The sequence below is a fragment of the Somniosus microcephalus genome, chromosome 24 (assembly GCF_052327205.1).
Source record: "Somniosus microcephalus isolate GS21.2 chromosome 24, FLI_Smic_1.0, whole genome shotgun sequence".
Taxonomy (NCBI): domain Eukaryota; kingdom Metazoa; phylum Chordata; class Chondrichthyes; order Squaliformes; family Somniosidae; genus Somniosus; species Somniosus microcephalus.
The window spans coordinates 29618685-29631242 of NC_141010.1; the positions used below are offsets into that span (position 1 = coordinate 29618685).

The 12558-nt window shown below is 43.5% G+C and overlaps 1 protein-coding gene across 1 annotated transcript in view; it reads right to left on the reverse strand.

The window, feature by feature from the left end:
• Positions 1 to 4209: 4209 nt before the first annotated feature.
• Positions 4210 to 12558, reverse strand: part of LOC147101163 (uncharacterized) — a 44066-nt gene continuing 35717 nt past the window's right edge. The window contains exons 4-6 of the mRNA XM_085966376.1: positions 12162 to 12288; positions 9922 to 9957; positions 4210 to 8681 (exon numbers count right to left, since the gene is read on the reverse strand). Coding sequence (XP_085822502.1) covers positions 9943 to 9957; positions 12162 to 12288 — 142 coding nt within the window. The 3' untranslated portion in view covers positions 4210 to 8681; positions 9922 to 9942. The remainder of the gene's footprint in view (positions 8682 to 9921; positions 9958 to 12161; positions 12289 to 12558) is intronic.

Sequence of the window (12558 nt, forward strand, 5' to 3'; positions counted from 1 at the left end):
AAAGACTCACATTTATATAGCTCCTTTCACAACCTCAGGATGCCCCAAAGCACTTTACAACCAGTTAAAGACTTTCTGAAGTGTATTCATTATCTAAGGATAAGGGGTAAGCCATTTAGGACAGGGATGAGGAGGAATTACTTCACCCAGAGAGTGGTGAACCTGTGGAATTCTCTACCACAGAAGGCAGTGGAGGCCAATTCATTAAATAAATTCAAGAAGGAGTTAGATATATTTCTTAAGGCTAAAGGGATCAAGGGATATGGGGAGAAGGCAGGGACAGGGTTCTGAGTTTGGATGATCAGCCATGATCTCATTGAATGGCGGAGCAGGCTCGAGGGGCCGAATGGCCTACTCCTGCTCCTACCTTCTATGTTTCTATGTTGTAATGTTGGAAACACGCCAGCCAATTTGCATACAGCAAGGTCCCTCAAACAGCAAAGAAGTAAATGACCAGATAATCTGTTTTGGGTGTTGGTCGAGGGATAACTGTTGGCCAGGACACCGGGAGAATTCCCCGGCTCTTCTTTAAATAGATCCATGGGATCTTTAATGTCCCCCTGAGAGGACAGACAGGGCCTCAGTTTAATGCCTCATCCAAAAGACATCAACGCCAACAGTAACCTATTTTAAATGGGTTAACGTGGCCACTAAAATAGCAAACAAAATGATGTCAGACAAACGCATTAAGTGCTTGTCTACTAATATCACCGACAGTCATTTCTCGGCTAGTGTACTGCAATAAAGACTTAAATAAACAGTCTGCAGTCATTACAGATGCACTAGTTTATAGTCCCTACAGAAAAACTTATTCAACTTCAATGGCCTTTTCTGTTAACTAATTTCCTTTTTTCCTCCTTTTAAATTTTCAGTGAATTAAAGTCCTTACGATGAGGTATGCCAGTGCTGGGCCCTGGAATACATTTCTAATATCAGCATAAAACACTCCAGGTACAATGGACTACATCGAATTTCACAGCACAGAATCAGGCCACTCGGTCCAACAGGTTATGCCTGTGGTTATGCTCCACATGAGCCTCCTCCCACCTTAAGCGCAGAATAAAGCTCCTTCTACTCTGTGCCAAATATGTGCCTTAACCACCACCTCAGTAGTACAAATACACAAATCACTAAAAGTATCGACACAGGTGAACAAGGCCGTAACAAAAAGCAAACCAACCACTAGGGTTTATTTCTAGAGGGATAGAATTGAAAAGTAGTGAAGTTATGCTAAACTTGTATCGAACCTTGGTTAGACTACACTTGGAGTACTGCGTACAATTCTGGTCCTATTATAAAAAGGATATAGAGGCACTGGAGAGGGTGCAGAGAAGATTTACAAGGATGATACCAGAAATGCGAGGGTATACCTATCAGGAAAGGATGAACAGGCTGGGTCTCTTTTCTCTTGAAAAGTGAAGGCTGAGGGGTAACCTAATAGAGGTCTTTAAAATCGTGAAAGGTTTTGATAGAGTAGACACAGAGGGCAGGATTTTAATTGGGCCGTGGAGGCGGGATTGGAGGTGTGTGGGGGTTTAAAATCCCGAAATCTGGGGGCACGAACCAATCCCGCCCCCAACCCGCCTCCATGCCAGTTTCAAAGGAGGCGAGTACCCGACCCGCACTGGGACCCGCCTCCCCGAGGCAGGAAGGGGATTAGTGCCAATTAACTGCCTGTTAACAGGTAGTTAACAGGCAGTTTTTAACCAATCCCTATTTTCATTGTTGAAATGTGGGATTCCCGACGGCTCCAAACCACGCCAAGTTAGCGAGGTGGGCCGCCGGGATGAAGGGCTTGGAGGGGTCGAGATGTCCGGTGTTCAGGTGAGTGATGGGTGCATGAGTGCAGAGGTAAGTGTGTTTGGTGTGTTTAAAGTGTTTAAAGAAGGTGTACTTACATTTATGTACCTTTACAGCCTTCCTTCCTTCAGGTCTCGGGAGTCCCTCATCTCACCGGCACAGAAAGCAGAATGGCCGCGATCTGTCAAAAGTTCCAGCATTCAGCTTTCTGTTCCGGGGAGATCGCTAAATCATCCTGACAGGAAGGAATTAACTTAGAGTACAGATTATCAGTGTTTGACAGTTTCAAACAGCTGTCGAACGCTGATATTTCATTTGTCAAAAGTTCTTGACAGATGAAATATCAACCTGTGAAGTCACCTGTTGCCAGGTGGCCCTTAATTGGCCTGCTGGGCGGGCTCAACAAGATCAATCAAGTCAAAATCGCATGGGTTGGCTAGAACTCGATGGAGGCCAGACTGCAACCCCAAAAGTTGTAGTCCTGCCTCGTACCCGACTCCTCAATGAAAATCCAGCCCAGAGGGAATGTTTCTACTTGTGGGGAAGCGCAAAACTAGAGACCATCAATATTAGATAGTCACCAAGAAATCAAATAGGGAATTCAGAAGAAACTTCTTTACCCAGAAAGTGGTGAGAATGTGGAACTCGTTACCACAGGGAGTGGTTGAAGCGAATAGTATAGATGCATTTAAGCGGCGGTTAGATAAGCATATGAGGGAGAAGGGACTAAAGGGTTATGCTGATAGGGTTAGATGAGGAAAGATGGGAGGAGGCTCGAGTGGAGCTTAAACACCGGCATGGACTGGTTGGGCCGAATGGCCTGTTTCTGTGCTGTATATCCTATGTAATCCTATGTAACTACCATAATAAGGAGAGCCTGAGGAATGAGTGGTCTGATACTGTATTGATATTTGAATTTTTAATTCCCCCTCCTCCTTCACTAACATTTGTGTTGTGGTAAAGGCCAAATAAAAACTGACCAAGGTTGATGGCGACGCCCTCAACCAACAGGGAAACCTGGGAAATTCAACCACTAGGTCATCACAGAGTTGGATAGATCAGACATGTACAAAAATAGCTGCCTGTGAGGTGTTCTTTCGCAGCTGAAACACAGAAGTGCACAAACAAGTGATGCATTACTACCAATCCAGTAGAGTGGACATACTAACATTATGCCCCATGGTGAAAGAGAACCTGTTTTTCTTTAAGGACAGTCCATCCAAAAGTTAATAAATTGAACTTAGCCAAAACAAAATTAAATAGGTCCAGATTGCGCTAATTGAGTTTGAATCAGAGATCAAATCTAGTTTGGTACTCAATTTGATAATGAGCACAAATAGTTTGTTAGAGAGTGGTTCATTTATATTCTCCACATATGTTCTGTCACCAGCCTTCATATATTGGTGGGTGATCTTCAGGGCACAAAACAAACTGGTGTTGGGATGAAGATTTCTACACAGTCCAATCCAGAATACAGTTCCCATTTATTCTACCTAATGCATGCAAACAAATGGCATTATACATTCCTAAATTTTCTCTAAATAAATTATCTGGGGTTGGAGGTGTAAAGGTGACCAATTACAACAGTCAGTCATTGAAATAAACTAGATATTTCAGCAGTGGTGGAACCAAATCCCACACAGATAAAGTATTTCTGTAAAATCTGCAGCACTATGAGCTGGGATTTTTGATGATCATACACAAGCTCCCAAAGATAGCATAACATCAGCATAATATCGCAGAGTTAATTGACAATGAGTGTCCAAGTTTCGCTGTTAATACTTGCAATCATTAGGCCATTAAGAAGGTGTTAGTTCAAGAGTTCTGACACGAGTATCAATGACCAATCAATCACACGTACCCAGGCGAAAATGACTCCTTAGAGTAACCCCTGCAATGCACCATCTGATGTCCTATTTATTACACAGATATCTGTTTCCAATGCAACATGGAAATGTGTCCCTTGACATAGGCCAACAAATGATGTCTGCAGTAAACAATCGTTATTTTCCGTACAGTTACCAATTAACCAAACAGTGAAAATGTCAAGTATAGCTGCATATTCGCCTGTTTTACACTATCGGCCAAAGTCAGAATTACCCCCAATATACCCCAGTATAAATAGTGTAATGCAGAGGTTAATTTTACAAGCATGGAAAAACCCACAGTTCACAACAATCACAGGTGCAAATGAGTTATGACAGTATTTCACACGATTCAAAGAATGACTGGAAAGTGCCCCCACGGGAGATGTCCTATTTATTGTATCGGTGTCTTTTTCAATGCAGTGTGGAACATCTCATCTCCCCTGTTGTTTTCCAGTAGCTGCTGTAACTCTTATCTTCAGTGCAGTCAGTGACTACTTATAATAATAGAAACCATTATTAATCATATAAATATAGCCAGAGCAAAAGTGAAATCCATTTTATTTAACGGGTATTGTATCACAGATGGCCAAGTGCAAATGATTAAATCGGAACTATACATCTGGCTTGATTCAAAGCCAAGCAGCTTTGTTCTCAATTATAACCTGCACAATGTTTTTTATACTGAACACTATTTAATAAAGTGGCATGTTTTTAAAAAAAGTGTATAATAGTTTGTGGTTGTGATACTTTAACATAACTTTTGTTATAAGAGGTATTGTTATGTAGCTTATATGCACAAAAATGTAATGGAAACCCCTTTGTTTGAATGTCCTTTACAAGAATAAAAAGTATTGGTAATCAAATTGCATGACAAGTGTTCATAAGCAGTTTCACTTTGTTACTTGCATTAAAGGTTTGCCATTATGATAGGCAACAATTGAGATCCGATTGTTTCCGGGAAAGATTAATGGATTCATAAGAACATAAGAATTAGGAGGAGTAGGCCATATGGCCGCTCGAGCCTGCTCCGCCATTCAATAAGATCATGGCTGATCTTTGACCTCAACTCTACTTTCCCGCCCGATCCCCAGATCCCTTGACTCCCCTAGAGTTCAAAAATCTATCTCAGCCTTGAATATATTCAAAGGGCTGGATTTTGTCAAGGGGGGGCTTTTGGAGGCGGGACTCCCACTTGTTGAGTTTTAGTCCCGCCTCCATCGACTTGTGGCCAACCCACGCTATTTTCCCTTGATTGACCTTGTTAAGCCCGCCCAGCGAGTGCCGTTTCATCTGTCAAGAGCTTTTGACAGATGAAATGTCATTGTTTGACAGCTCTGTGAAGCTGTCAAACACTGACAATTTGTCTTCGAAGTTGTGTCTTTACTCAAGACTCAATTAGAAAGCCTGTCTGACCAGAAAGCAGAAGGCTGCAGCTTTTGACTGTTCAGCAGCCATTCTGCTTTCTGTGCCGGTGAGCTGAGGGACTCCCGAGACCTGAAGGGAGGAAGCCTGCAGGAAGAAGTAAAGGTAAGTAAAACTTATTAAAACACTTTACACACACCTCTCACACTTACCTCTGCACACATGCACCCATTACTCACCTGCATACTGGACATCTCGGCCCCTCTGACCCCCGCAGACCGACGGCCCACCTCGCTGACCCTGGCGAGGTTCGGAGCCGTCGGGAAGCCCACACTTCAGGGCTCAAAATAGGGATTAACCAAAAAAACTGCCTGTTAACAGGCAGTTAATTGGCATTAATCCCCTTCCCACATCGAGGAGATGGGACCTGGTACGGGTCGGCTACCCGCCTCCTGGCAAGATGGCATGGAGGCGGGTTGGGGGTGGGTTAGGCACCCGCCCCCAAATTCTGCCATTTTCCCGGCAGCCCCGCCTCCAAACCTACCTCCCCAGGGCTGGCAAAATCCAGCCCAAAGACTCAGCATCCACACCCGTTTGGGGGTAGAGAATTCCAAAGATTCACAACCCTTTGAGTTAAGAAATCCTCCTCATCTCAGTCTGACCTGTTATCCTGAGACTATGGGGGAAAAATTCAGTATCGCCCCATTTGGGGCGCCATTATCGGTCGTGCGCAAAGTTTAGCGCCTGGCGCTAATTATCGCCTCTGACGGCAAACTTGGCTTTTATCACCCCCGGAGTTGATTGGAGCGTTAAATCAGGCACTGCACACCTGTCTTATTGCACAAAGGCTGAGGAGCGAGGCGCTACCTCAGAACGCTGGCGAAGCTCGTGATGTCAGTCAGCAATAGAACACAGACACAATGGCGCCGGCCAGTTCTTAAAGGGGAGGGTGGATCTTGCTTTCCATCCACATCCTGCTCATTGCAGCCTTGAATCTCGGCCTGGAGAGGCCTGTACATCAAATCTGCTGGAAAGAACAATGGAGAGGCCCAGGGAAAGAGCTCAGAGTGCAGCCCCCACAGTCTCTTCTAAATCGATACAAGGAAGGGCAAATCAAAATGAACCTGCAAAGTGCTGCTCAGTACCCAAAACTCCTTCACACAGCGTTGAATCTCTCCAGAAGTCTCTCTCTCTCTCTCAGAATGCGTGGTGCAAAAATGTCACCAACAAAAAAAGGCAGGAAGCGGTCGCCTTTAAATAGCGCTCCCCCAGTCCTTTCCTGACAGCAAAACGTTCCCCTCAACCTGTCGTTGCTAGCGGCAGGTGGTAAGGCAGGGGGCGCCACTCAATATCCGGTCCGGGGCGCTACCGGGGCGTTGCGCACTTGACTGACATCACGATCTGCCAGCGCAGGAGATCGTGCCAGTAGTGTTTAGCGCCACCGCAAAATGTCTAGTTAATTTTGCAAGCGGCGCAAGCACCGCTGCGCCCCGGCGATAGTTGCTTTGCGCTCCATTAGCGCCCTCTTAAGGCGCTAATGGGAGGCGCAACTAACTGAATTTTTCCCCCTATATGTTTCAATGAGATCACCTCTCATTCTTGTAAACGCCAGAGAGTATAAGCCCAATCTACTCAATCTCTCCTCATAGGACAACTCTCTCATCCCAGGTCAAATTATTTGTATAATTGCATGGTGGATTATAGGTCTCCAGATTTATAGTTAGTTGTTCAGGACTGGCTATACTATTGCTCAGGGGCCAACATGGAGCCAATCTCTTTTTCATTTAACTCTCACACACACCAGCGACTGCCATGATGAAAGTCACCAATGAGTTCCTGTGGCTTGCTATCCCTTCTCACCAGCTTTACCACTTTCTCACTTCTTCCCTCCATAGTCTATCTCTTTTAGCACTGCTCTATTCCAGTTCCATTCTTCATTGTCTAAATATACTCATCTTATCTCCTCTGCTTTCACCTCCCATCCCAACACAGTTATCTGTGGTGTATCCTAGAGGTCCATCCTTGGTCACCTCTTATTTATCATTTACATGCTGTGCCTTGGTGATATCATCTGCAAGCACAGGATTAGCCTTCACGTTCTCTAGTTAACCCAGAAATCTGTGGCCTGAGCCCTGTCCTTGTTGTGGTTTACCGCTTCCATATCTACATGGCATCAACTTCAAGATCATTCCTATTTTTAATTCTCTTCATGGTCTTGCCCGTCCATGTTTGAGCAGTTCCCTGCAGCTATATGTCCTTTTGCCACACCACTACTCCACTGATTCTGGACTCCTATGTGCTTTCCTGACTACCTCCACGCCATCATCAGTAGCTGTTCATTCAGTCACCGTATAGAATGGCCTTGACAGCCTGCTGACAATCCTAGGAGGGGGATTTAGGTTGTAGCATGAAAAGCAATGAAAACATTCAAGCAGATTTTCCTCTCAAGTTATGCCAACTCTTCGGCTACTTGCCACCACTTCTGGGATTTCTTGCCCAAGTATGGGCAGATGTATTATAATCAGGTACAAATGTTGGGAATATGCTGCTTGAAGTATTAAAAAATAGGTTTTGGCTCCCCCATCGGCCAAACTACATTCTTCCAGGTTAGCAAGGCCTGCAGCAGCCCAACATACTTAAATTGCCCCAACCCAGGAAATCAGGTATGGCCAGGAGCACAGGTATGGGTAGATGTAAGTTCAACCTCCTTAAAGTTCTGATAGCATAGAGTTCAGGAGGAAACTCAACCCTATTAAGTTTACTAAGCTAAGTGAAGACCTTCAAAACCAGATACCAATGCAACATGACTTCATTCATTATGTGCTAAGCAAACGCATCCTTTTAGAGTGGTTTCTTTGGAGCAGTAGGTATTTTCCTGTCCACCATTTTCCATTCGTAGAGCAAGCCACCTGGATCAAAGCCACAAAGCAGCTCATACCACAAATTAACCGTAATTAGCACTAAAGAGCTTAATTTCACGAACATGCGCAGGCCTAGAAATCCGATAAAGCCCGAAAACGGGCGGTGCCACCGCGGGGCGCGGTTTGCTCGTGCCTGTAAAAAGATCGCAGGCAGCACCGGAACTTGGTGCTGATTATCATTATTGTGGCGTAAGGCACAGCACTGAACACACTGAATGCACAGCAAAGACGCTGAGGTAGGTCGGGGCTCAGGGCCAGGATTGGGGGTGAGGTCGGGGAGAGGTCGGAGAGCTCCTGGAGGTCGAAGTCGGGAGTGAGGTTGGTCGTTTGTTTACCCGGGAGTAAACATCGCTGGCGCTGGCTGCCTTAGATGCAAGCCAAATTTGCAAGAGGGAGCGGAAGCAGACATTAAGCCCCTTATTTCAATATGTTAATAGCCTAATGTCTGCTTCAGACAAAGCTAAACAACGTCTCTTTTTTTTGCCCTCACCAATATGGCATCTGGCACGGCCCACGACGGAAGTGGGTGGAAGCGAGGCGGACACCATTTTTTCCACTAAACCAGCCTTAACGGCCGGCGCAAATGTGCCAATTTTCAGGCCCACCGTATTTATTACAATGCAATCAGTAAACAGAAACTCAGCAAGACAAAGTACGGTAGAGAAATCACAAGTCTTCTATTCAGTGATGGGTAGGAGGCCATCTGTAAATTGGTGTACACCTTCTCTGCCTGCAACAAAGTAAAAGGAGCTCAGATTAAGATAAATCATGGCACAAGTTACACCAATGGAATCCCAAAGACCTGGGATTCTACAAGTGAGAACATGCCCCAAGAGTACACCACTCTGAACATCTTCTAGACATGTCCCAAAACTACAACTCATGGGATCCAGGGCAAAGTGTCAAGTTGGATTCAAAACTGGCTCGGAGGCAGGAAGCAGAGGGTAATGTTGATGGGTGTTTTTGTGACTGGAAGGCTGTCTCCAGTGGGTTCCGCAGGGCTCAGTACTAGGTCCCTTGCTTTTTGTGGTATATATCAATGATCTAGACTTGAACATAGGGGGTGTGATTAAGGAGTTTGCAGATGACACTAAAATCGGCTGTGTGGTTGATACTGAAGAAGGAAGCTGTAGACTGCAGAAAGATATCAATAAATTGGTCAGATGGGCAGAACAGTGGCAAATGGAATTCAATCCAGAGAAGTGTGAGGTAATGCATTTGGGGAGAGCTAACAAGGAAAGGGAATACACATTAAATGGTCAGACACTGAGTAGTGTAGAGGAACAAAGGGACCTTGGAGTGCATTATGAGGAATTGAAAAAATCATCCAGTGCACCATTAAGCTAGATCTAGGTCACTGCTTATTGGAACTCCAAATTGTGTCCCAAATAATGCTTAATATGGGAAAATTCTAGGATTTCTCCCCTCTGCAGTCCAACAGTGCACCCCACCAAGGTGGAAGTAGGCAGAACTTCCCACCAATGAATGTGGATCGGGCAACATGCAAATACCCAGTTTGAAATAAAAATTTACTCGCTGAGGACTCAGTTTTCATTCCTCGTCTATTGTTAGCAACAGGTAACCATGCAAGCCAGCAACAACCACATACAAGTATAAATTAAAATGGTTTGCAGGGCAGTTGAAAGAGTTATAAGGACTTTTGAGGAGAGTGAAGGTAAATATTCTGCACAGGAATGTCATAGTGACTCTTTCACCCATCACCAGTTAATACAGTAAATACTCGGAAGATTGCAGATAACTCATAGCTGTGTAGCTAATGCCAAATTACTCTTCAAATGATATGTAGCAATAATATAAGACAAATTACTTTAATTTTGGGCCAGTACTTGATGCACTGCACATCAATTTAATGTACTGCACATATTTGCAGCAACAATTCAAAACAAAATGATAGCTTCAACATGTTTTTATTTTACTGAGAATATACATGAACATATTCAAGAACTTACCAACCTTCACCAAGATACTTCTCATTGTGCTGTCATCTGTAAAGACACAATTTTTTTTCTCAAAAGAAACTCTGGGAATATTTTTTAAAATGTAATTCAAGTTAATAAGAAAACTACCTTTCAAGACTAAGATTGATTTTTGTTAGGTAAGGTTATCAAGGGATATGGGTGGAGCAAAGGTGGCTAAATGGAGTTGAGGTACAGATCAGCCATGATCTACAGGAAACTTTCGATTTACCAGCACCTAAATAACCGGAAATCTCGGTTAACCGGCAAAATTCAAGAGTAGGTTCAGGTAACTTTTATTACTTGCCTTCCTCCATCTGTTGCTGTGCAAGGGTGTGGCTGCAGCTGTTGCTAAGCTACAGAGACGCTTGCAACTTGTGGCCATTGTTCTGAACCTGTTGCTAAGCAACAGGGTTTGTTGCTTTATACGGAGCTCTCAGCTCCGTATCTTTTACTATAGCTTTCGGTTATCCGGAATTTTTGATGAACCGGCACCACGTTGGACCCATCTGTGCCGGATAAAAAAAAGTTTCCTGTAATTGAATGGCGGAACAGGCTCGAGGAGCTGAATGTCCTACTCCTGTTCTCATGTACCTTGGCCCACAACATCACCTCCGAAGCTTTCTTCTGTGTGTGAAGAACATCAATAAACCTGATGTGGAGATGCCGGTGTTGGACTGGGGTGGACAAATGTAAGAAGTCACACAACACCAGGTTATAGTCCAACAGCTTTATTTGAAATCACAAGCTTTCGGAGCGCTGCTCCTTCGTCAGGTGAAGTGAAGAGTTGCATATAAGCACAGCATATATAGTCAGAGAGTACTGCCAGTACTCTCTGGCAGTATTCTCTGACTATATATGCTGTGCTTATATGCAACTCTTCACTTCACCTGATGAAGGAGCAGCGCTCCAAAAGCTTGTGATTTCAAATAAAGCTGTTGGACTATAACCTGGTGATGTGTGACTTCTTACATCAATAAACCTGGATAATAAGGACACAGCCAGGGTTTGTTTTATTATTATTACTACTACAGCAATGCAAAAACTATATTTTCATGTAATATGCAGACAAAACAAACCTGAATACTTTGAAATTGCTTAAATGACACAAGCTGCAGGCATGTATCTTCTGTGGAAAATTGAAGTTGCACACTATTTGAAAGGATGCAGGTTAACTGTTATGTCCGTGTATCTTAATGTTGTGTCCTTCAATAATCAGACAAAAGACTGCAGAGAACGATTCAACGGGTGTTTACTGAATAAGGGTTACTCTAGAACTAACTGTACAGATCACTACTCAGGGTTTATATACAGGTGTGGTCACTGCCGGTACTACAGTATACAGGAGCTGTAAAAAGTAGTTCTCCCCTTAAAGGTACATACATTACATTAACCTTGTCAAGTAAGGCCTAGCAAAGATTTCTTTAAACAAAACATATATCCTACATCTCACAGAAACAAGATGCAGATGAAATCGGCTCTTATTTACATCTGTGAATTTCTTTTGGTGGCAAGGGAACATGTATCTGTGTGTATATATGATCAAGTGCCCCTTGTGTTCTCAATACCAATGCACTTTTATTGTTAGATACATTAAACAATAAACACTTACTTGAAACTTGTCCCAGACCTATGTCTTTCTATCCTTTCAGTCTGCCCCGATCTAAAACCTTTCATTTATCTAGCCCCCTTGATTGTTTGTTTAATCAGAGTCGACTTATATTGGAGCCCATATGGCTGCCATTGGAGCCCATATGGCTGCCGGTTCTAGTGTCCTATAACTTTGGGAGTATTATACTCATTACCTTGAGTGCACAAACTGTTAGAAGCAATAATATTCACATACAGCTGGTTAACTATTGTGATTGTAATAACTCAACATTGCAAGTTAATTTGAGCTTGTATTCCACCTATTATTATACTTCTTTTAGTACCTAATCTATTGATGGGACCTTCTATGGGAATTTCAAGTCTTTTAAAATATCTGAGTGGAATAAAAATGATTAGATTTATGTTGTGTATGCACCTTTAAGAGAATAACTGGTCTCAGACTGCAATACCGGCAGTGACCACCCCTGTATAAAAGGCGCTAGTGAGCCTCTGTGTTTTTAGTTTCACTATTGACTTCCACCAGTAAAGACTTATTTTGTTCCACTCCTGCTGTCCGTGTCTCAATCATTCACAGACGTAATAATTTAGCTCAACAAAGCTTTTATAGAGGTGTAAGATGCTACCTTTTGTCTCAGTTGATCATAATAGTATCTTCCGGGTTGGATTGCAACCTTTTGCAGACGTTTTGCAAAGATCAGGTTCTCCTCTGCAATTTTTCTCAGCTCTTTCTCTCTTCCTTCCCTGTTCAAACTATAAGAAGTTATCTCATCAAACATTACGAGCTTGGAAGTACCAGTGAAACGTGCTCGCGTGTACTTATTAAAGATATATGTTTACCCATTAAATGTAGATTTTTTTTTTTGAAACAGAAATCCCCCCATTGCTCAGTTCCGCTGAAGCCTCTTGAGGCTCAATTACTGATGCCCCACCAGTGGCACAGGGCCTCTTACACAAACATAGAAGATAGGAGCAGGAGTAGGCCATTCGGCCCCTCGAGCCTGCTCTGCCATTCAATGAGAT